At 36.1% G+C, this 26,130-nt stretch overlaps 2 protein-coding genes across 6 annotated transcripts in view; one reads left to right on the top strand and one right to left on the bottom strand.

Moving 5' to 3' along the window:
* The window catches only part of LOC149542885 (GPI-anchored protein), a 44,348-nt gene extending 19,594 nt beyond the window's left edge, over positions 1 to 24,754 (bottom strand). For 2 of the 4 annotated variants that reach the window (XM_089797799.1, XM_089797802.1), the window contains exon 1: positions 24,403 to 24,753. In XM_089797799.1, coding sequence (XP_089653925.1) covers positions 24,403 to 24,427 — 25 coding nt within the window. In that variant the 5' untranslated portion in view covers positions 24,428 to 24,753. Of the gene's footprint in view, positions 1 to 24,402 lie in introns of all 4 variants that reach the window. The other 2 variants (XM_089797800.1, XM_089797801.1) reach the window with 2 other exon arrangements.
* On the top strand, positions 15,545 to 19,740 carry LOC149542886 (uncharacterized). Of its 2 annotated transcripts, none has more exons than XM_089797803.1 (2): positions 15,545 to 18,573; positions 18,684 to 19,740. In XM_089797803.1, exon 2 carries the CDS (start codon positions 19,111 to 19,113, stop codon positions 19,579 to 19,581), a length of 471 nt encoding a protein of 156 aa, XP_089653929.1. In that variant the 5' UTR covers positions 15,545 to 18,573; positions 18,684 to 19,110; the 3' UTR covers positions 19,582 to 19,740. Both variants share the same exon structure in this region; 1 of them encodes a protein (XP_089653929.1).
* Positions 24,755 to 26,130: the final 1,376 nt, after the last annotated feature.

Here is a 26,130-nt window from a genome sequence, read left to right as displayed (position 1 = left end):
GGATTGTATCAAGATATAATAGCTGATGCTCACTGAGTAAATTTTAGGACTGTATAAGATAAAATTGGACTTATGGATGAAACTACATGATTGCAATGAACTTAGAAATGATTTTTAACTAAAATAGACCACGCTGTGGTTTCAATTTCATTGGAAATTGTGTTTCGGAAAATTGAATTAGTTTTGATGTTGTAATAAATTGGAGTATCTATAACTGATGGTTTATATGTTTTATGGTTGCCAAGTAATTTTTAGGATTGTATAAAATGTAAAGATCTAATAGCATTCTCAGCATTTTTTTTTTGGTAGTCTCCGTTGCATGATTATGGACCTTTTTTAGATATTATTGTTTGCCAAAAGATTAAGTAAAAACCTATGTAAATAGGATCTTAGAAGTCCTAGCATGCTATTCTAAGCAATCATACTCTAAATCTCTACACCCATGGGTTGTTTCTACAGCTTCAATCCCATGCATCACTTCCACACCCAAGCTTCTGGTCAGAACTATTGGTTGGAAGTCCCTGATGTCTGTATTTTTATGCTTTGCTACTTATGATTGCCATTAAACAGTGAGTACTTCCCTAAGTGGAAATGAATGTTTTAATGCACAGGATGTTACCTAGTTTTTCCCAAGAGAAAACTGCTATATCGTTCTCCACTTGTGATTTGGTAGTTTGGATGTCCTATCCATGAGTGTGAGCCCTATCATAGGATGGTAAACCAGGTGCTATAGCTACACGTGTGTGATCGTGATGTCTTGTGAAATCTACAAGGTTATGCTACCAATAAATACTAAACTATGAGATTGCTCATCTCCAGATACATTATATCACATGAGATTTTAGTGGATGGAGTAAAAAGAAAGCAAGCATGTCTTTATATTCTTATGTACATCTATCACTATTTCCAAAGAGTCTGTAAATTATTAAGTCCCTAATGCATTTGATATTGAAAATAATCCAATAATCTACCATGTGGCTAGAAAGCATGTAGCAAATAGAAGCTAGCATACATTGTGTTATTATTCTTTACACTAAGAAGTATCATAGTGTTAGTAAAAGATAGTTTTGTGCATTTATATTTGTCTTGTTTCAGATTATTCGGATCCTCCAACCATAGGGAGGGTTAGGGGCGGGAGAGGAACTGACTTTAGTGACTCTACTTTCAACCCTACCCCTACGGGGCCCTGCCTCTGTGCCTTTGCCTAGTTATTTGTATGTCTTTTATTCATGTTAGCATGTCTTGTCTTTTATTTATGTTGATAAATGTCTTGTATTTATATATGTTTGATGATTGATGTGTATTCTGGCTTGAATAAAGTGTATACTTCCTCAATATGTGTTTTATTTGGCACATCTTCATTTTTTGTATTGTATATGTGTTTGTTAGGTATCATTATGTTGGTGTTCAGTGCGTATGAATAGTGTCTAATATGGATGCTACAAATTCTTGTGTCAAGGTGTTAAAAGTTCATGTAGTATGAGTTGCATTATTTTCTACCTTGAGCTTAATGGGATAATTAAGATGCATGATACTGAAAAGTGGTGACTGTGGTAGTATGAGATAAGTGCAATGTTTATTTGGTATTTACTTAATAGCCAAGTTTGTTTATGCATGATTGATTTGAGTGCATTGAATGTGTTTGTTTGATCTCCACTACATATGTTTGTAAGATACAATGTTACCCAGGACGCATTTCCAGCAAAATATGACCAGTCCCAATTTCCAAGACATCCCAGAAATTCAGAAACTTCTGGAAACCTTTCACTTGGCTGTCCCGCAAAAATAATGTTTCAGTTTTGAAAATTTGTTTGATTTCCACTCTCATGTGAACTCTAAAGTCAAAATATTTAACACGACCATTATATGTTACGGTTCTATAATACATATATGCATGTTTTCTCCATGTTTCTATGGGAATATTTAAAAATACCCTATATATTTTAAATATTCCCTATTTTTTATATAGCTGTTCCCACTGTCATCCCCTGCCCTGCAGAAAAAAAATCTGTCTTGGAAAAACCTTAAGTAATATATGATGATGTTTTGTTGTTATGATAACTATGTTAGGTTATTGTGTATTTTGATGTGTTCATAGTGTGATAATGTTTTGTGAATGTTTGGTAGATTAGATTATGTGTTCTTGTTATGAAAAAGGATGTTGCAAATACGAATATCATACCTATTGCTTCATGAACTATGGGTTACTTGTGGATTAATTGGAGTGTTTTAATCTGCAACACCTGTTCTTGTCAGTGGACTGGTGTAAATTACAATGAGTTGCACGATAATGATTGGTGTTGTATCTGATGTAGAATATTCCACATTACTGCTGATATACACACTATATGTTTTTTACTTGCTTTAAATCTGCCTGTACATAATGTGACTCATATGACAATTCCCTTAATGATTCTTTATCCATTGGGCTATCTCATTTTCGCGGGGAGGCATGGTACATTTGAAAGGTTGAAAGTAGCTAGGCAGCCACACCAGTAGAGACACCCCAGGTGGAGCTGGGAGGCCAGATGAAGGTTGTGATTCCTTGCTGCTCTTGGGATAGGTCGAACAGCCCAAGGTACCTTGTATGGTCTCCCATTTGGTGCTCCATAATGACGATAAATTAGATAGATGGGTCAAGGGAATCCGGTATGTTGAATATTGTAGTAGCAAATTGTAATTCTATTTGTATAATATTGGCTTATATGCTTATTCACCTTGTAATTCTGACCTGGTTGCAGGACCCACTAAAGTGACCATTGCCATTCCTAAGCATTATTCATACCCTACAAAGAGAATTTTAGGGCAGAATGAGTTAATTCACGGTAGGGGACATTACAATCGGTATCCAAGCATTGATCTTGCCATCCTAAAGGGTAAAAGATAGATCAATAAACGCATTCTAGGCAGTACAAAGGCTCTAACTATGCATGTACTCACACATATGCTTTGTGTCTACATATACCAAGTCTATACTTTGTGTATGCTCCATGTCTTCATGCATTCATGTGTATACGCCGTGTTATCAAGCATATGTTTCGTTTTTTGTTCTATAATTTTAGTTAATCTCGAATATGAGAATACCCAATGTGAATCAAAAAATCGGAATTTATGACATTTGAAGTCATAGATATGGGTCATAGAATCCTCCAGACATTGGGTCAAACCAAATCAGTTTCAATGCTATTACAAGGTGACCTTATTCCTTCTCTTAGTGTAATGAGAAAAAACTTATCTTGAAATTGCAAATCTTGCAAATTCTCGGTGCCTTGGTTAATATCAAAGTAGCACGACAAAAGGTAGATTACAAATAAGACCCCATGAACACTGCTTGAGGACAGGCAATTTTGGGAAGGGCAGATTGAAATGTCCCCTTTTCGAAACAGGATTTACAAATAAAATTAATATATAAAAGAATAAAACAAAATATAACCATAACTAAAATTTAGTTATGATTACTGAATGATCAAAAGGCATAAGATGAAAAGTTGTGACTCCCTCAAAGATGAGATATAAAAAGGAGAATGGACTTCATTTGAAAAGGGGATAAGGATGGAGTAAGGAAGAATGGAAGATGTGAATCTAAAATAGAAGACAAAGGAGGAATGAGAGGAAAATAAGAAATTGGTTACTTCAATAAGCAAAAATGATGAAAGGTTGCAACTCTCAAAGGGTATAAATGATAGAAGGTTATGATGGTAATTGTGAAAGGTCGTGACCCTTGCAAAGGAGTGGGACAATCCCTCATATTGGAAGATATAGAGAGCAGAAGGTTTCATTCGAGGAGATCATGCAAAAAGGATCAAAAATGAATGAAAATATTGTAATAAGAAATAAGATCATAGAGTAATCAGATTAGGATACGATTTTAGAAAGAACATATACATTAATCTGTAACCCCTATTCTCGTCGGTGGTGTTGGTTCCCAAAACCGCAGATTGGAATCCTACAAGCCTTGCCTGCTCGATGCTGGGATACCCAACTGGTTAAGGCCAACTTGACAGGATTGATCAATGAGATCCAAATCCCCTATGCTTTCGGCTCTACAAAACCGAGGCAAGTGTACTTGATCATAAATAACAACCTTATTCCAAGATGCTTAATGAATATATTATTTCCTCAATGAAAAGAAATGAAACAGTTGCCAGCATATGGATTATGAATAAAGAATAAAAGACTAGTGCTTAATTAAATGGACAATCAAAGTCAATATTATTAGTTGAAACGTACAACTTTATAAAGTTCAATATATTTAAACTATAAACAATTTTAACAATTCAGACGTGACAAATCAATTATATAAATGCAATTTTAAACTAGTATAGGATGCACTTTAACTCTTGCCAATACAAACTAGACATAAATAGGGAAACAATTAAATATTTCACAATATCTATGTTTATCAAATTTAAAATGCAATAATGACCCAATCCACTTATCCAAACTTTAAAATGTTTATAGAAAATAAATAAAAAACATTTATAAAAGACACAATTTAATAATAATTTAAAACTCTAATGCAAATAAATTAAATAGATATTTCTTACTGATCCGGAAATAAAATTGTACTAGAGACATTCCTTATGGATGATCCATCCAATACAGTTCGACTCTAGAATCACACAAGAATTCATTCAATAATCCACCATCCACAGGCTTAGTTCAAAAAATCATTCCTTTGCAAATAAAAAATATAATCTATCATAAGTGCATAAGATATGTATAAATTTTATAATATGAATCTCTTTGTTTGATATTACATCTTGTATTTATAAAGTAATAGGAGGCATTGGTTACATCTCCAAACATTGCACCTCTTCCTAACTCATACCGTTCATCTTTTACATAAGGTGTTAATATAATTTTGGTATTCTATGACCAACGGTTTAAATTAATATATAATAATCAAACAAAATAATGCAGACTCATATGAGCTCCTTGAAACAACACACGATTATGATTTGCTTAATAATCATCAATTTCTCATTGCCTGTAATTTATCCACCCAAGTGTGTGTTGTTCTTCCCATTTATGACAATTCCTCCATCTTTCGGGTGCAAACATCCCACGACTTCTGCATTTTCTTCTCTAGATTCTCCTGTGCATGATGGCTCTTGCATTTGAACGTACACCTGCCAAAACATATACAAAACGCTATAAGTATATAGATAAAAAAATTATGGGAAATACTTACTCAAAAGATCCTGTGGATGTCGTTCACGCTGAGAGGAGCAAATTCGATTCAAAGGATTGCATATATTGTGACTTCCATATGCCGTCTTTACCCATGAAGACTTCTGGAAATATTACCTTCGTTATTGCATCCTTTTATCGCTACATATGTTCTTGTGACGGGTCTATTCATCTTAGTGTATATATAAATCTTCATTGCTACCAGGCTTGAACATTACCATTGCTGCAATATGAAAGCCATCACTTCAAACCATCTCAAATAGAAAACTTCCGGCAATGTAATATTTTCTTATGCTTTGGCCCATCCGACAAGAATTCATGGCGATCTGATAAAACATATTTCCATGGGCTATATAGATCTATCTCATTGTTCTAATGCCAAGTTTGATATCATTATGCAAACAGGATACTCTCATATTCTATGCTTCTCATAAGGCTAAGCTTCTTATACTTGACATGGTAATTCACTGCAAGGGTCTCATTCACAGGAATGTCTAAGTGCTCACCAATTTCCATTGTCCTTGCTATCACATGCAGATGGATAATATTTCTTACTTCTTCATATATGTTCATTTTGAACTTGAAGCTTTCATTTGCAATTGAACCGTATACTCTTTTATCACCGTGGTGATCCTGACTGAATCTGAGTGATACTGACTTTACAAAATAATTCTTTTGTTACATTTTCATGTGTCAGCAACCCATGCTCTTCCACGTCTTTTGTAAACACTTGTTACAGCCTCAACCTGAGTTATGCAACTGGTATCATGCAAGAGACAAAGGATTGACTATATTGTTATAGCCTCAGCCCGAAGTTATGCAACTGGTATTATGCAAGAGCCAAAGGATTGACTATATTGCCAGTGTATAGATATAATGATCAAGCTACTGTTTTGGTTTTGAATTTGAGTGCTTGTAGATGTGACTATCACTGTTTAAAAGCTGCCTTTGATCTATATGAGTACAATGTTGTTATCTGATTTGTTTGTTTATTCTGCTCTTATGGTACCACAGGTAATGCCAAAAGGTATATACTCACTTGAGCAAACATAAAAAGAGCGGGTTTTCAATGCCCCTGCTGTTTGGGTTGTTTACTGTGTACGTATTTATTATTTCCATCATGAATCTCTCAACATTTTTCTTAAATGGAGACTATAAGTTTTGCAAAATATTTAGGCTCCATCAGTGGCTCTGATTGGGGACATATGCTCCTTGTGGGCATAATGAGATTCCATCTATCTCTGGAGGAGCAAACCGAGCATCCATGCTTAACATGGTGCAAAGTGAAATTTGGGTGACCCCAGGCCCCCCAAAAATGAACATTGATTCTTTTCCTCTATCAAACACATAGTTCTGATTATGTAACACTTTGGACCTGCTGATCATGAAATCATACTATTCCTTAGTAAAATCTGATCCATTAGCAAATGTTGGAAAACAATCATCATGTGACATATACCTTTCTTTCATTGCCTTGGTTTGCTGTCCATCTTTCAAATATGCATTAGGTGAATCATCTTTATCGACAATACGTGTTGTCTTTGTTTCATCAACGTGGTCTTTGCTGAATAGAAGCTCCTTTGAGTAACACCTTTGAGCAGTTGTACAAACATCTTCTTGGACATCCTTCTCCACACAAACTGCCCCATCACCATGCTCAAGAAATTGTCTCCTCACAAAAAAGCTTAACTTTATGAAATGCTACCTCACTTTCATCAAGGATCTGATCAGATAGTACATTTGGAAAACTCTCAGCACTGTTTTTCAACACATTCTTTTCTTTCTTTATATATATATATATATATATATATATATATATATATATATATATATATATATATATATATATATATATATATATATATATATATATATATATATATATATATATATATCACCTTCACATCTGATGTATTTCCTGCTGATGGGATGAGCTGAAAGGTATCTCATCTTCTATATGCATATCATGAGTTTCATCAACTTCAAAATCAGACCTGCTACCTTCATCATGATGCTGATGGACTTGATCGCAAAGAAAATCCTCCTCAAACAATGGATTTGAGAATATACAGAATTCAGGTCTGTCTTCTATTACTTCTCTTTTATCAGAAATCTGATCAATTGAGATATTTGGAAAATTTTCAGGACTAACTTCCAACACATCCTCCTCATTATATACATTTGATTCCATCTCATCTTCACATTTTAAATGCAAAGATTGATCATAAAATGGATTGGAAAATGGCTCTTCCTCTGAATATATTTCTCCACTTATGCTATGATTTTCATTATTTTCAAAATCATCCTTAGGCATGTTATCATAGTGCTGATATATTTGAAAAAACTCTTCTTCAAACAATGGACTCAAGAAAGCAACCTCGGGAATATCTTCATGAGAACCTTCATCTGAAATTTCTTCATGTTCATATGTTATTTTGGATGCACTTTCTTCCTCTTCACAAATGTTCACATTGTCTTTGAAATCTAGAAATATATAAGAATTATATTCTTCATTCCCTTGTGTTAATTCATCATATATGGGATCTGAAAATTCTTTGAAAATGTATCCAAATTGATCTCTTTCTATACTTGAACCATAATGCACATCTTCAACAAATATATCATCATGAGAACTATATGCTTCTTCTAGTTCGTTATTTTCCTCCTCATGAAAGTGATATGCATTTGTAGAAATGAACAGATTTTCTTGTTCATTAAATGTTTCATAGGACACATCAATTTGTTTCTCCTTGTATATGGGAAGAAAAACTTGACCACCCTTTTCGACATAATTTTGATATTCTATGTCCAACAAGGTCGAAATCTCATCCACACTAAGAGAATCCTCCTCATCATTTCCATTTTCTTCACAATCTAATTCCTTACCGGTCTCACCATGACCGGATTCTTCTTCAATTTCTTCTACACTTGAATCTAAAACATCATTATCTTCTTGTTTTACTTTGCCATCCTTTTCTTCATCTTTAATAGCTTCATCCCATATCTGAAGAAGTAGCTTTACATCAGGGTCCTTTGGCGAGATTTTCAACTTGACAATTCTGTTCAGAAATTCCTTGTAATGAGGCTTGAGGTTTGATGAAATCTCATGGTATGCGTTTAGCATCCTCAAAAACAAATGTGCTCAAGTCTCGCCTTCATATCTTTCTATATTGAAAAAGGCATCAAGTGGAGATATATCAGGATCCTCTTCCATATTGCAATTCTGATCTTCATATTGTTCATAACAAATCTCTTCTTCTTGGTCCACATCATGAAATATAGCAAGAAACCATTGTTCGAATTATTTCCAAGATGAGATGCATTGTGTCGGTAATGATTCATATGCTTGTCTTGCATTGTCTTTCAATGTTCTCGCAAACAACTTCATCACTTGATCTTCTATACAAATCTCATAATCTTCTAAAAATATGTAAAATGCATCCAAATGTTGAATCGCCGATTCATCCCATTTTCCATGGAACTTTGGTACCCGTGGTGAAAGCTTTGGAGATAACTTGCTAGGTTCATAATCAAAATTGTTGAAATCCGATGGCTTGGTGCAATCTAGAATAAAAGGCTTTCTTTCAAATGATCGGTACATTTGAAAGACCATCTACCATTTCCTTCTAAGTCCTCTCCCTCAGTAGAGTCACTGATGATCCAAGCACTCCTTTTGTTAAAGTACCAATCAAAATACAATAGAGTCGCCAGCTCCAAATGGAGGAAATGAATAATCTTCAAGAGTCCGAGTTCTTCCTTCCAGCAGAGTATACCTCACCAATGATCGAATCTGCAAAAAAAGCTTAAAGAAAAACATACAATGCTTCTACAAGATCAAATCTTCATAAAGCACTTTAAGATTTATAAAACAATTACGAGAGTTTGTAATGAACCGTTAAAAACTTATCAATTTAGAATTTTAAATAAATCAAAATGTTTCAATAGAACCTAACTCTTATCGATCCTGAAATCAAAAACTCTTAGGGTTTGTTTTGCAACTTTCCCCAGCAGAGTCGCCAATCTGTTGGTTCCCAAAACCGTAGATTAGAATCCTACGAGTCTTGCCTGCTCGATGTTGAGATACCCAACCGATTAAGGCCAACTTGACGGCATTGATTGATGCAATCCAAATCCTCTAAGCTTTCGGCTTTGCAAAACCAAGGCTGGTGTACCTGATCCTGGACAACAACCTTATATCCAAGATGCTTAAAGCAAATCGGTTAAAACACGAATATAATAAAAATTTTCCTAATGGCAAGAAATATAGAAAATTTCAAATTTGTGAATTACGAATTAAGAATAATAACAGAATATATGAGATTTTTTTTACAAAAAGTGATTATTATAGATGATTGCAACAAATGAATATATTATTTTCTCAATAGAAAGAAATGAAACAATTGCCAGCATATGGATTATGAATCAAGAGTAAAAGACCAGTGCTTAATTAAATGGACAATCAAAGTCAATATTATTAGTTGAAACGTACAACTTTATAAAGTTCAATATATTTAAACTATAAACAATTTTAACAATTCAGACATGACGGATGATTTATATAAATGCAATTTTAAACTAGTCTAGGATGCACTCTAACTCCTACGGAGACAAACTAGACATAAATAGGAAACAATTAAATATTTCACAATATCTATGTTTATCAAATTTAAAATGCAATAATGACCCAATCCACTTATCCGAATTTTAAAATGTTCATAGAAAATAAATAAAAAACATTTATAAAGGAGACGACTTAATAATAATTTAGAACTCTAAGGCAAATAAATTAGATAGATATTTCTTATTGATCCGGAAATAAAATTGTACTGGAGACACTTCTTACAGATGATCCATCCAATACAGTTTGACTCTAGAATTGCACAAGAATTCATTCGATAATCCACCATCCACAGGCTTCGTCCAAAAAATCATTTCTTTGCAAATGAAAAATATAATATATCATAAGTGCATAAGATATGTATAAATTTTATAATATGAATCTCTTTGTTTGATATTACATCTTATATTTATCATGTAATAAGAGGCATCAGTTACATCTCCAAACATTGCACCTCTTCCTAACTCATAATCGTTCATCTTTTACATAAGGTGTTAATATAATTTTGGCATTCTATGACCAACGGTTTAAATTAATATATGATGGACTCATATGAGCTCCTTGAAACAACACACGACTATGATTTGCTTAATAAACATCGATTTCTCATTGCCTGTCATTTATCTGCCCAGGTGTGTGTTGTTCTTCCCATTTCTGACGTTTCCTCCATCTTTCAGGTGTCAAACATCCCACGACTTCTGCATTTTCTTCTCCGGATTCTCCTGCACATGATAGCTCCCACATCTAAATGTACACTTGCCAAAACATATACAAAACGCTATAAGTATATAGATAAAAAAATTATGGGAAATACTTACCCAAAAGATCCTGTGGACGTCGTTGACGCTGAGAGGAGCAAATTCAATTCAAAGGATTGCATATATTGCAACTTCCATATGCCGTCTTTACCCATGAAGACTTCCAGAAATATTACCTTCATTATTGCATCCTTTTATTGCTCCATATGTTCTTGTGACGGGTCTATTCATCTTAGTGTATATATAAATCTTCATTGCTACCAGGCTTGAACATTATCATTGCTGCAGAATTATGAAAGCCATCACTTCAAACCATCTCAAATAGCAAACTTCCGGCAATTTAATATTTTCTTAGGCTTTGCCCCATCCGACAAGAATTCATGGCGGTCTGATAAAACATATTTCCACGGGCTGTATAGATCTATCTCACTGTTCTAATGCCAAGTTTGATATCATTATGCAACCAGGATCCTCTCATATTCTATGCTTCTCATAAAGCTGCGCTTCTTATACTTGACATGACTTATCACTGCAAGGGTCTCATTCAGGGGAATGTCTAAGTGCTCACCAATTTCCATTGTTCTTGCTATCACATGCAGATGGATAATACTTCTTACTTCTTCATATATGTTCGTTTTGAACTTGAAGCCTTTATTTGCAATCGAACCATATACTCTTTTATCACCGTGGAGATCCTGACTGAATCTGAATGATATTGACTTTACAAAATAATTTTTTTGTTACATTTTCATGTGTCGGCAACCCATGCTCTTCCATGTCTTTTGTAAACACTTGTTACAGCCTCAGCCCGAAGTTATGCAACTGGTATTATGCAAGAGCCAAAGGATTGACTATATTGCCGGTGTATATATATAATGATCAAGCTGCTGATTTGGTTTTGAATTTGATTGCTTGTAGATGTGACTATCACTGTTTAAAAGCTGCCTTTGATCTATATGAGTACAATATTGTTATCTGGTTTGTTTGTTTATTCTGCTCCTATGGTACCACGTTAATGCTAAAAGGCTTAGTTACCGGATTCGTGCCCTAGAGGCCGGATCCGGATTCGGGTCCGATCCGGATCCAGATTCGTGCCTGGATTCGTGCAGATCCGGGCAGGATCCTTGTTTTACACAGTGGATTCGTCAGGATTCGTGGGCCACGAATCCTGACGAATCCACTGTGTAAAACAAGGATCCTGCCCGGATCTGCACGAATCCTCAAGGATCCAGCATGAATCCTCAAGGATCGACAGGTTTAAGTGAGTCTAAGTTATTTAATATGACTTTTTTAAATATATATTTTTGCTTTCTAGTGCTAAAATGACCTTTTTATGCATTATATATACTAATAAATGAGAGAAACAAATAAATAAATATATATATCTGTTACTAGTTGGGGCTTGGGCAAGATCAGTAATATATATATATATATTCACGAATCCTCCACGAATCCTAATCGGGAAAAAAAAAAAAAATCACGAATCCACGGATCCGATTCACGTGCCCAAATCGGATTCGTATCCCGAATCGGTAACTAAGCTAAAAGGTATATGCTCACTTGAGCAAACATAAAAAGAGAGGGATTTCAGTGCCCCTGCTGTTTGCATTGTTTACTGTGTACGTATTTATTATTTCCATCATGAATCTCTAACATTTTTTCTTAAATGGAGACTATAAGTTTTGCAAAATATTTAGGCTCCATCAGGTGGTATGGTGCATATTATAGAGAATTGAATAACACCTATTGGTCTTGCATCTGATGTAGAATATTACACCTTACTGTTGATATACACATTATATGTTTCTAACTTGCTTTATATCTCCCTGTATATAAAGTGACACATATGACAATTCCCTTAATGATTCTTATCCATTGGGCTATCTCATTTTAGAGGGATTTCAATGCCCCTGCTGTTTGGGTTGTTTACTGTGTATGTATCTATTATTTCCATCATGAATCTCTAACATTTTTTCCTTAAATGGAGACTATAAGTTTTGCAAAATATTTAGGCTCCATCAGGTGTTATGGTGCATATTATAGAGAATTGCATAATACCTATTGGTCTTGCATCTGATGTAGAATGTTACACCTTACTGTTGATATACACATTATATGTTTCTAACTTGCTTTATATCTCCCTGTATATAATGTGACACATAGGACGATTCCCTTAATGATTCTTATCCATTGGGCTATCTCATTTTAGAGTGGACACATGGTGCATACAAAGGATTGCAAGTAGCTAGAGAAGCCACGACGATAGAGACACCCTGAGTGAGGCTGGGTGGCTGGATGAAGGTTGTCATTCCATGCTTTTGGGCTGGGTGGAACAACTCAAGGCACCTTGTATGGTCTCCAAACTAGTGCTCCATAATGAGTCATGACAACAAGCTGGATAGATAGAACATCAAGGAAATCCCATAAGTTGAATAACAGTAGTGAATTGGAGTTCTATCTGCATAATGTTGGCTTATACGATTATTTATCTTGTGATACTAACCTAGTTGTAGGACCTATACCAAGATAGTGATGTGACAATCGCCATTCCTAAGCATTATTCAAACCCTAAAACAGGAATTTTAGGGCAGACTAAGTTAGGTCTCGGGAGGGGACATTATGGTAGGACAGTGGATTGTACAATTTTAAGAGTTGGTGTATGGGCTAGATATGTTGAAATGAATTTACTAATGTTGTATGGTTGGTTGGGAGGGATTAGGAACTAGTTGCAGCTAATTTTCCAACTATCGTGATGATTCTTGGCCTATTTATTACCATGGACTTTGGTGATTGTGTTTGAGATAAAAGCCATGGAAACAGACCAAGTGAAAGGTTGTTCAAATGTAAAACTGCAGCATTTAAAACCTGCTTTCCATGGCCTTTATGTCAAACACAAACACCAAATCCAATGACAGGCCAAGAATAAATCACCATAAATCAGCATAGTTGAAATTGCAATGACAGCTAGTTGCTATTCACATCCAACTAAGCATACAAAATCAATTAATCCATGCCAACACATCCACCCATACAACACCCTTTATCAATTATCAGTATACAATCCAATATCCTGCAGAAACAACACACCAAAAAAACATTGATGTGCAGAACATCTGAAGACCCTCGTAGTGTAATCCATTCAAAAACCATATACATGTCACATGAACAATGCCAAAGAAAAACAGGCCCTTTAATGGGCTATCTTGGGTTTATTTGAGCCGACAAAAAAGGGATGATGTTGCTTAGGTTCCAACCCTGGATGGATGGGTGAAAGTGAATTTCGATGGTGCATCAAAGGGAAATTCGGGCCCTTCTGGTGCTGGTTGTGTTGCAAGAGACAGTGCAGGGCACATACTTGCAACTGAATCCAAATAATTGGAGGATGGACCTAATAGTGAAGCAGAGGCCAAAGCTGCACTACTAGTGGTTGACTTGACCAAGCAATTGAAGGTGGAACTAATTCACTTGGAAGGTGACTCACAGATTATTGTAAATGCAATTTCCACAGGTCAATCCCATGTTTGGAAATTAGACAAGATAATTACTATAATGCAAAGGAAACGGACTGAATTTGCCCACTTCAAAATCTCCTATATATATCACAAAGGAAATGCAGTTGTTGATGCACTTTCCAAGTTGGCAACACAAGTGCCACCCCAACACCTTGGTGGATGATGACATGGTTTGGTTACCCATGGATGTGACTCGACTAAAATGTTATGATTCCAGGTATTGAATTCAATCACCTGGATTGAAGATGTGGCTTGTGTGTACAGTACCCAAATAAATTTTTGAAAGGTACATGGATTGAAGATGTGGCTTGTGTGTACAGTACCCAAATAAATTTTTGAAAGGTGGTGGACTCTCGAGAAATTGGAAAGGACATTGAGTAAATGCACACACCATACGAGTATTTGTTCCTTCAAAAAGCCTCAAACAGATTATTTTGGCATTGGGGTTGGGAGGAATTCACAGAACAAGAAGAGAATGGAGGCCAACTTCAATCTCGGTGCTGCCAAACAGCAGATGACTTTCTTTTTGGTGGGAGTGGGAGGGGGTGGTAACGGAGGAGAGGCTCAAAAATGTCTTAACAACAGATGAACCTTTCTTCCTCCTGATGTTACAAGGCACGTTTGGCATCAACTTGCAGCAAGCAAAGACAAATGGAAGATCAATACCAACATGTCCTCTCTGTTTTGCACATGGCAACTTAAATTCAACAACATTGCGATCGTTGCTGACTGTTGACAAGGTGTGTACACGAAGAGTGGGCACAAAATATTTAAACATTCCTCTGTGTTGCTGAACCAAGGATTGGATTTCATACCCAGAGAGGAATTTGGATCCATGTAAGGGTGCCCCATTCATCTCCATCCATTTTTTATCTACCACACAGCTCAAAAGTTAAAACAAGGTTGCAAGAAAAACTGAAGCCAGGGACATGTGGAGAGTAGTATGTCCAGTATACGGAGGATTGGGAGCGGGCGATTGCCTCTGGTTTGGACAAGGAACACTTTGACAGAGCTACCCTCACACACAAGGTTGCAGACTATTGGAGGGCTCCACAAGCTGAACATGGAGTGGTGCATTAAAGGAGAAGGGTTGGACCAATAAGGGGCCAAAGGGGACGAGGGCGAACTGCATGGTGAGGTAGTGATTAAGGTGGGCAAAATGGAGGATTGCAACAGAACATAGGCCGACTAGGTCAAGGCGGCGAGCACAAAGCAAAACGAAGGAATGAACCAGGAAAGGAGGGCGGTACTGACTGACCCAGGTCCTTCCAACCCTACTGTGTAGTCCACTTTGGTCCATTGTTCCTTTTTTTAAATAGTACAGAAAATTTGTATGGTGGATCCCAATTTTGTTATTGGGACTGAGTCAAAATTTTAGTCTTTTTGAAGATATATGGTTGTTGATAGCCAAATGTAAAAATCATGTGGGTAGCCATAAGTGAAATTTGGTTTTGGGGAATTGGAGACATTCTTTTTTTATGGCAGTTTTGAAATTTCAGACTGTGATACTTAACATAGAACATATTTTATTATAAACAAATTAAGCTATTTTCCAATAATAATAAAAGTCAACCAAAAACAACTCAAATTTATCAATCGAAACTTACATAAAAATCACAATGATCTGCAAAATGCAACCGACCTGCTGCAAAAAGAGCTTATTTATACAAATTTGTTGTTCAATTCTCTTGCCTTCAATCTCACTTTTTCAAGTCCTCAATAGAAAATCACATATTTTCTGTTAAAAAACAACTAAGTACACCAACAATTGATGACCACAAACTAGGGAATAAGCGACTGTGGCAAGAAACATAATGCCAAAGAGAAGATGCAAACCATATCTCATCCTTCTACCAACACCACCAAGCATAGATGGAAAACTCGCCGAGTTTCCTAGCTCGGCGAGTTTTTAACCAGTTAACTCGCCGATTTAAAAACTCGGCAATCTGGTAAAAAAACTCGCGATTTACTGGTGAACGCCTGTGACGGATTTAAGCGGCAGTGAGTGTGTTTTTTCTCATTCTTTCTTGTATTTGCATTGTTTAGAACCTTGAGGAGTGAAGAGAAGAAGGTTTGGAGGCATTCTTGGCTGATTGCAAGTGATTCAAGGCGGATTTGAGTGAATTGTAGAGGATTCTAACCGATTTTAGAAGACAAATTTCTTTCCAGGTATGTTCATCTTATCATAGTTTGAAAACTTTTTATAGTTTTATAACAAATGTTCTTTTTTTTTTGTTGTTTTTTGTAAATGTTTTCAAATCATTTAAAATCATTTTGAATCATTTGAAACCCTAGCTTCTAAGGATATGGTTGAAGTTTGTTGTTTGCTAAGGATATGGTTCAAGTTTGAAGTTTGAATCATTTGAAACCCTAGCTTCTAAGTTCTAACTTTGTTTATTCATTTCTCTATATATTTATGTGTAGGGCAGCGGTCAACCATTTAAAAAATGACAAACCCACAAGAAGAGTGGCCACAAACACCATGCCCATCTGGATATATAGGCACTCGGCCTAAAAATGCAAGAGATAAGGCATGGCGGTATGCCTATGAAGCTCCAAGTCCAAATGATATTGGGAAGGTGATATGCATTCCCTGTGAGAGAATTATTTCTGGAGGCATAAACTGCCTCAAATACCACCTTGCAGGCATAAAGAAACATGACTCAAATCCTTGTCTCAAGGTAACTGATGAAGAAAAAAGATTCATCCATGCCCTACTTGCAGCTGCTGAAGAGAAAAAATTGAATAGGGAGAGGGCAAAAATAGCTATGAGGGCAGCCATAGCTGAATCTGAAGGAGCTCCTTTTGATATGCAAGAGGAAGAAGAAGCACTTGAGAACATACCAGGATCTCTTCGTGGCCCACGGATCCACAAACAAAATTTCTCTTTTACCGGTTCCACTTCTTCTACATCTCCTACTTCTTCATCATCACCATCCAGATCCCCATCAGGGATAGGTGGTTATTTTGTGCCCAGGAACACACCTGAAGCACAGCCATCATTAGAGGGCACTGCATGGTTTAAGGAGGTGCATGAGCAAACTAATATTGCAGCAGCTGATTTTTGGTTTTTCAACAATATCTCAATGAATGCCGCTGATAGTCCCTATTGGGTCAATATGGTGAATGCAATGACAATATCAGGCAAAGGGTACAAGCCGCCTAATCGCAAGGATATAAGTGGAAGGTTAGTATTTTACTATTTAGTAATTGTAAATAATTGAGATTCACTTTAGTTCATTGTTATATTTTAAATCTTAATTGTTATAACTTATTTCCTAATTTTTTACTAACACTTACACTTTATTTAATATTACACTTAAATTTTGTAGGTTGCTTGACAAAGCGGTTGGTAGGGCAAGATTGTTGATAGAAGACCAAAAGAAAGAGTGGAAGAAGTATGGCTGCACCATTTTATCTGATGGGTGGACAGATGGAAGAAGTAGAACCATTATTAACTTCTTGATTGCTTGCAAAGATGATGTGGTGTTTTGGAAATCTGTCGATGCCTCCAACAAAATGAAAAATGCAGCCACATTGGCTTTAATGTTGGAGAATGTTGTCATGGAGGTGGGAATAGAGAATGTGGTGCAAATAATCACAAATAATGCAGCAGCATATGTGGCAGCAGGTAGATTTAATTTTTTATATTTGAATCAATATGAATCATGAATGTAATGCTATGGTATTATTCAATTTAGATTTGATGTAATTTGTAAATACTAAATATGGAAAGTTTGTTACTGATTATTGATTTTTTGCTAATCTTTTAGGTAGAATCCTCCAAGAGAGGCATCCCACACTTTTTTGATCACCTTGTGCAGCACATGTCCTTGACCTTCTTTTGGAGGACATAGGAAAACTTGATTGGGTGAGTCCAGTTGTGGAAGATGCTAGGCGAGTCACGAAATATATCTATAATCACCCATGGGTTCTCAGTTTGATGAGAAAAGCCACTAAAGGCAAAGATTTGATGAGACCTGCTATGACAAGGTTTGCAACGGTCTACTTGACGTTGCAAAGTATTCTTGACCACATATTGGCTTTGAAGCAAATGTTTGTGTGTGTTGATTGGGTTGCTTCACCTTACTCAAAGAAGCCTGAAGGAGAAGCTGTGGCACGAATAGTCTTTGATGATAGCTTTTTTGCAAAGGCTAAGGAGATTGTGGAGGTAACTTCATTATATTTTTAGTTTATTCAAGTTTCATTATCAATTCATAACTTACTAGGTTATTAACTAATTTGTATTTTTCAAATTTCAAATGTAGATGTCTCTGCCCCTGGTTCTAGTATTGCGCACATGTGATGGGCAGCAATCTCCAATGGGAGGTCTTTATGAGGCCATGGATAGGGCGAAAGAGGCTGTTAGAAGTTACTATCACGGGGACAGTCTCAAATTTGACCCCATTTGGGAAATAATTGATAGGAGGTGGAACAATATGCTCCACCAACCTATTCATGCAGCAGGCTACTTCCTCAATCCCAAATTCAGGTACTATGATAATTGATTGTCCTTGAAGTTGGGATTTTAATAAGTCTTTATTTTACTTTACTTTTTAAGGTTGTGTAGTAAGACTTGATATCATTTTCTATTTGTTTTAGGGCTGATGATTCCTACTCAGATCCTAATGGAGAGGTCATAGAAGGTCTCTCTAAATGCATTGAGAGAATGATATCAAGTGAAGAGGAGAGAGACCTTATTGTGACCGAACAACAAATCTATGTGGAATCAAGGGGTCCTTTGTTCTCTTCTATGCTAGCAAAGAGAGCAAGATCTATTCAAGCACCAGGTAAAGCATCAAACTTTAAAACTTTTGCTAATTGATAAGTTGTGCTTCTGATTTTGTTTTTTATTGCTTTATAACTTTTTTAATTTTGTTTTGCAGATGCTTGGTGGGCAAGTTGGGGTGGCAATACCCCCAATTTAAGGAAATTTGCTCTCAGAGTCCTATCCCAACATTGTAGCTCATCCCATTGTGAGCGCAATTGGAGCTTATTTGAGTCCATCCATACAAAGAAAAGAAACAGAATGACTCAAAAACGGCTTAATGACCTTGTTTATGTGCACTATAATCTTAAGTTGCGTATAAAAAAGTCACAGCTCTTAGAACTACCTGATCCGCTTGATCTAGATGAGATAGATCCTTATTCTGATTGGACAGCACAGGAGCCAAGTCCATTGTTTACACCAGATGAGATCGCTGATTTGGAGAGGCAGGCTATGGAGGGGGAGGCTGACACTGATTTTCAGTTCACTATGGATGACATTGAGGATGAGGACGAGGATGATGATGATTCAGGCGAGGATCAGGCATTACCATTAGGAGGAGATGAATCCTCTTCTAGGACGCCGAGCCAGTCAGTAGGGACGTCGAGCGAGGGGGTACAGCCAAAGAGTTCACAGTCACACAGCTCACGCCCTATCCCAGTGTGGGGCACTTCTTCTAGGACTAGACCCCCTCGCTTTCTTGCTAGTGCAAGTGGAAAGAGGAAGATGTGATTAACATTGTATTGATGTATTTAGACTTTTAGTATTTACTTCTAGTTTGACAGATTGAAACTATTTAGTAATTTACTATTTTGCTTCCTACCATGAGCATTCTGCATGAGAATGCAATTTTGTATGCATTATGCATTTATATATATCTAAACTTTGTTTCTTTCTTTTGTATTGTCTTTAATTAACTTATTAGATGCATCTTCTCATTAAATTTTGCAAAATAAATGTATTTTTAATTAAATTTCAGCGGTTTTTTAGGTTCCCGAGTTTTTCCCAAGTTTTTTTTTTAAATCGCCGAGTTTTCCCCGATTAAACTTTTGGGGGGCTTGGCGAGTTTTTGCATTTGGCGAGTTTTCCAACTATGCCACCAAGTGCTAAGTGTAATGTCCCTTTCTGCCTTGCCCTACAATTTTACTCTAAAATGACAATTGCACCAAAATTAGGGTTAGGGTTTACAGCAAATAGGGTTTTTTTAGATATGCAATCCCATACAACACAATAGGGTTCATAAAATATCATAATTAGATTTCATGAGATAACTCAAACATGTAAATCAATTCAATAGGGGTTGGAATTAACTTGAGGATAACCCAACTATATAGTTGACAAAATAGGGTGGCTTGATGAGGTGCCCCAAAAATCTCCTATATTCTAGACCCAAGGGCAGATACATTGTTCCCCCTTGGCCTCATGTGGCCCTTGCCATGCATATGAGGTAGGCTACCTAATGTGGGGTCATATCATTGTTCTCCTTCATCTTGCCATTCCTAGCTTATATCTAATGATTGAGCACCCCTTCACCATGGTAGGGAATGTAAGGAGTGTTCACAATAAACTGCCCCAAAAATCTATCCTTCCTAAGCCCAAAGTAAGTCCACTTTGTCCTCCTTAGACATTGGGATATTTAGAAGGTGGTCTCATCATCGTTCTCCCAATCATGACTACCACACTTTCCTTACCATGACTGTATAGTGTATACAACAACAAGAAAATAACATTTTATACATACTTTTTATATTACATCTTTACACCAATAATATGCTTATCATTAAGTTATGAAATTCATAAATATATATAAATAGATACATAGATAGATAGATAGATACTCATTATAATTTTGATCTAATATACAAAGCCCAAATAATAATCATCAAAACACTTCATATCAAGTATTTGCACCAAATGGTACGCATACCAGGATAATGGTAGTCTAAAAACCATTCCTCTTTCCTTTATATTTATTTCTCTTTCTATCAATCATGCCTTCCGATTCCTTGAAGTTGGTCCTTATATATCTTGTAAAACCAAAAGGGATTGAACCCTTAAGGTTGATGGGGCAAATCCTTTCCAAATCATATCTCTTCATAACAAATAAATCGTACCTCTCTTATATACCAATAATTACTTTCTTTAATTAGATTGTTGGTTACATTGTAACTATTGAATAGCTATCTCTATCTTGACAACAATCACTATCAAGTAAGAACTATAGCAGTGTTTGTTTAATGATGATCTTGGTCTTTATTGTGATTGTCATTTTACTTCATAACATGCTTATTGGTATTGACATAATCCTAAAAAGCATTAGTTAATGGTTAATAATGTCTACTAACCAATCAACTAGATCTCAGCTGACTTTTTTCTAGCTTCTAGACTGGCATTCTTAGCACTTACAACACTTACAGTCTTCCATGACTGATATTCCTCTTCATTGTGAATAGCATATGACCAAGATGAACGCTCATTTTTTCTCCTCCAGCTATTCATATCCTGATGATGAATCACAGAGTGTGATTCGAAACGTTGATGCAAAAAAAATGGCACACAATCGAATCCAGAATGTGCATCTTCATACTTTATCTGATTGTGGAAATCTATTCTTGTCGCTCAATGATAAATTTTTAATATGCCTTTTGTTGGAATATTCATCACTACTTGAATGGATGTCTTATGTTTTCAAGTGTATATTTGGCCACACCGACTATTGTATGAGAACCAATGAATAAACCCCTCCATGGTGTTTTATTGACTTTTGACCTCCATTCATCATATTAAATCCTTCGTTGATTGATTTACTCTTTCAATAGTCACCTTTGAATAAGTTGTTACCCATGCTTCTTTTGTTGAATAAGAGGGGTTATTTCATTAGATAGCTTATGGGCCTAGTCCTTGGCAAGACCATCACACTTGGTTGCGACAAGTATGATCTCCTTTGCCTCTCCAAATGAAGGCATTAACAATGACCAACCAACATACATGTAAGCCTCTCTAAACAAGCAAGATCAAACTCAAAATCATTCCAAAACTAGGCACCAACCCAATCAACATCTCCTTTTAGAAGATAAATCTGCCAAGTAGACCAAGAGTGGGAAGTGAGAATGCTCTAGTAGGATACACCAAGTCACGATGGCTCTCTCTAAAAACAATCTCCTTGTGTCCATCACTAGGTGTAGGCTACTCAATCTTCTTGCTGAAACCTCCAAAAAGGAACCATCTCAACAACTGTTTTCTAATTCCAAGAGAAGTCCATCTTCACCCAAGTCTTCTAGAATTCATGAGCACCTCCATGATTGATCTACGGTAAGCTTCAAAAGACAACACTAAACCATCATGAGCTTAACAAGTAAATGACAAATGTACTCAATACCAAGAGAATCAACATGGCCAAAACTTCCACGACACGTTTGCATGACTTGCAAACACAACATGATCTAACATCTCCACAAAGGAAGACTGCATGCTCCAAAAAGCACAGCCTATTAAGAGAATTTGTATTGTGCCAACACACTAATCTAGAGTCAAGAGTCCACCATGACAAAATAAAAACATCTTATAAGCAAGAATCAACATCTCCAACTATAGATAACTATTTCATGAGAAAAGAACTCTCATATCAAAATCTCCCACTGAAGTGTGATACCAAGTTATTCATGGTATCGTGATAAGCATGTTACAAGTCTGGTAAGATACCCTAATTATCCATCCTCCAAGCTCAAAGGAACACTAAGATGTCAAAGAGGATAGTCAACAACCTTGAAGACTCAAACACCAGATCCACATTTGATATCTTCATTTCTCCTTTATTGCAATCCCAAGCTTTGTCATGAAGTTGTTCAAATATGAAGTCGCAACATGAATTGAGCTTCAAGTGGGAGATGTATGTGAAGTCTAACTGTCCATTTCATCATTCCTTCTTTGTCCCTTTGTCTTCTCTTGAAGACGATACACAGATAAATAAGTGTGTGCGGAGCCAAATAGGTGACACATAGTAAATTATGATGTCAGTATAATTATGGGTTCTCAATTTGTCTAATATGCTTAGCAGTCATTTGGATCATCACTTGCTTGGCCAAGTACCTACTTGATTTGGGCAGTCCTTAGCATACATAAACGTGCTTATACTTTCTAAAATATGTCACAGAAAAACCGTGAATATTTTATCTTTCATATAAAACTTAAACTGGTTTGTGTGTAAAACTTATTGTCTGTGTGATGTTATAAAAACAATTAGCAAAATATTGCAGGCAAAGTTGCGAAATAAATAAGGTCATTCTGACCTTATAAAAGGTTATCTATGCAATGCTTTAAAATAAATAACGTTGTCTTTTCCTTACAGAAAGTTATGTATGTGGAGCTAAACCTTGTTAGCTTCTTTTCATTAATCTTCAGTAAAAGGTGGATCATCAAAACCTTTGCTTGTCAAGGTTCATTTTAAAAATCCTTGCCTGTTTTCTATGGCTATAATATGTGTGAGAGATAGGGACCATAACATAAAACTTGATTTCATGCCTGGCAGCTCTGGTTCAATGGTATTGAAAGATAGCTTAAACATCGCTGGTCATAGGTTTGAGACAAGGAAGCAACTCTGCGAAAAATTGCTAACCAGTGGATAGCCGTAAGTTGTAACCATTCATTCACTAATAAAATAAAGCCTGATTTTATGTTTACACAACATCATACAGCGCAGCTTTAAATTGTACAAGTCGCTCCCAACATTGATTGCGGCACATAACAGTAACAAAGAAAATGGCTTCAACACTTGACGTGGAAATTTAAAAAAGACAAAGACATCCGTGCACTTGTGAGAAGTAATCATAAAAGGATCTGCAATGCAGAATTATAATAGGTCTTCTTCATGTTAATGATGGATCGGGCATGTTGATTTTCAAAGGACAAGCTAGTAAGCAAAAGTTTGGACTAGACGCTAGAACCTCCTGCTTGCAATTGAGATCTAAGTCTTTTATATGGCCCAGAACCAACTACTTGTAGACGAGAGTTCTTCAATGAAACCACTAATTGAAGGCTTGGCATGAAACTCCGTTGTTCAAAATTTAGAATTTGTTCTTGCAAAAAAAGCTTTAGCTGCTCCGCTGGAAATCGTTCGTCCTCGTTTATGGTTAGAACTATTGGTCTGACTTTAATATCACGAACCATCTATGACTGGGTGCTTTATGACAGTACTCAATGCGGATACTTCTTCCGATGAAGTATAAGGAGCATTATTGTGCGCAGTTTAACAAATAAATCAATGAACACCTCGGTTACTTTCAAAGTGTTAATCTTTATAAGTGCCCCTAATTTGCAATCCTCGTCTCGGGCTACTATCACGAACCCTTTTTCACATACCATTTCTTCAACGCACAATCTTAATGTTAATAATTGATAACAAAACAGTTATCATATAATTGTCCATATTATATATACTGGAACTCAACTAAGAAACGCTAGTTTTGACCGTACAAGAAAGTAAAAGGTTTTGATAGTGCAGTGTTTTCAACATGGCGAAGCTGTTAAACAGAAATAAAACGAAATATTTCTTACCGTGGGGAACGAGCAGAGTGGCCATCACTTAAGCTACTACTCGGGAAAACACGAGCATCTATCATGGACTAAGAAAGACGCAGATATCAACATTTGCGTGAGGAAGAGAAAGAGGAAGAAGAAAATAAGCCCTCCTTGCGAGGCCGTGGCGGGATTCGAGCAGGTGAGGAACCGAACAGCTAAGAGAAAGGCAGGCAAATGTCGCGGGGTCGATTCCCGTTCACTCCGCAGATCTGTAAAGTCTGGTTAGATGTGAGAAAGGTTTGACACACAGCTTTCCTTAGACAGCTGTCCCATGTTTGGCAATGTCGTTGCTGTGATGCGGACTTGAAACTCTACCTAACGCTATTTTATAACTTAGCCACTGGTCCGGTTAGCGACCATGTACGCCCCACACCGACCGTGCTCACTGTTTTTGTCCTCCTAAGACCCTCTCCAACTCTATCTTGAAGACTCCGCCCAAAATGCTACACACTTTTTATTGGTCTCTCTTTTATGCAATCTATGCATGGTATATTTGTATGCAATTAATTTTTTCATTCACCAAGTACAATTACTTTTGATATTGTTAAATTTCTAAAGTTAAAAAAAAATGATTTATTTAAAATTATTGTTTAGTCATTAATTTCTAATTTTTGGATTTTAGGAATTGACTAAATCCTAAACTAAACCATTTAGGTAAAATTTATTTATAGATATAAAAAATAAACTTTCTTTAAATACTTTTCAACTATTTAAAAACCTCTAGAATTTTATCCAGGGCTTCAAAGTCATTAACAACGATGCAAATTTCTAGTGCAAGTTTAAAATAACAATGTAGAATAATGTAGTTGTGTAACGCTCCGCCAGGGAACCCAAAAGAAATTAACTTAAAGTTTCACTAAGTTTGCCAACATTTTTTTGTTTTTTAAAAGATAACAACAATAAGAGATAAAATAATGGAAGCAATAACTCACATGCATACATCCATCATAAACAAATTACATCTCTTAAGAGTCCCATGACGCTGAATCACATATATAAATAAGTTTTATTAACACTAAATTCAATACACAACAAATCCACATCAAAGAATTATTACAAGTACAATTCCAATTAAATAATAAACAATTACACAATATGCCACTTGGCATAACCAGAATGCATAATCATCCACTGTACAAGTCATAGGGTATGAAAAGCTCAAAGAATATACATCAAGGATAAAATACATCATGTCATAGTAACTTTGAAAATCAGATATAGTACAACATAATTAAACCATACATCAGAAACACACAATTAGAATGAAGGAATAACTGCACAAGGACATCCAATTGTCGGATCTCAACGGTGTAAGAAAAATGCACTACCACCCGACCTTGTGGAACCTAAATGGCCCACTCCCATCGTGTTGAGGAAATAGTCTCAAGTCCCATACAAGTATCAATCCCAAAGTTGAAACAACATCTAGGTCAAGGAAAACCTAATAGTCATCTATCGCAAAGGTACCAAGACACAAATAACATCTAAACCTAGAGGCAACAAAGACAGGCAGGAAATCTATTATGTAAGTGGGTAAGTGTAATTACATGAGCCAACTCTAAGGTTACCCTGGCAGCCTATCTGGCCTCCGGCCCCCTAGTGTCTCTATGCAGCATCAATATCCTTTTGTACAGACAAGGTATACTAACGAGGCAAGGTCGCAACCAAACGTCCTCCCTACTCCCATCCTAGCCTGTACTAACT

This window comes from Cupressus sempervirens, chromosome 8, assembly GCF_028749045.1.
Source record: "Cupressus sempervirens isolate cs-2001-9-10 chromosome 8, ASM2874904v1, whole genome shotgun sequence".
Lineage (NCBI taxonomy): Eukaryota > Viridiplantae > Streptophyta > Pinopsida > Cupressales > Cupressaceae > Cupressus > Cupressus sempervirens.
The sequence above is the reverse complement of the archived record's forward strand: the minus strand, read 5'-3'. Positions and strand labels throughout refer to the sequence as shown.

Excerpts from the sequence above, each read along its gene's own strand:
- LOC149542886 (XM_089797803.1), top strand. The coding sequence starts at position 19,111 with ATGACTCAAAAACGGCTTAATGACCTTGTTTATGTGCACTATAATCTT.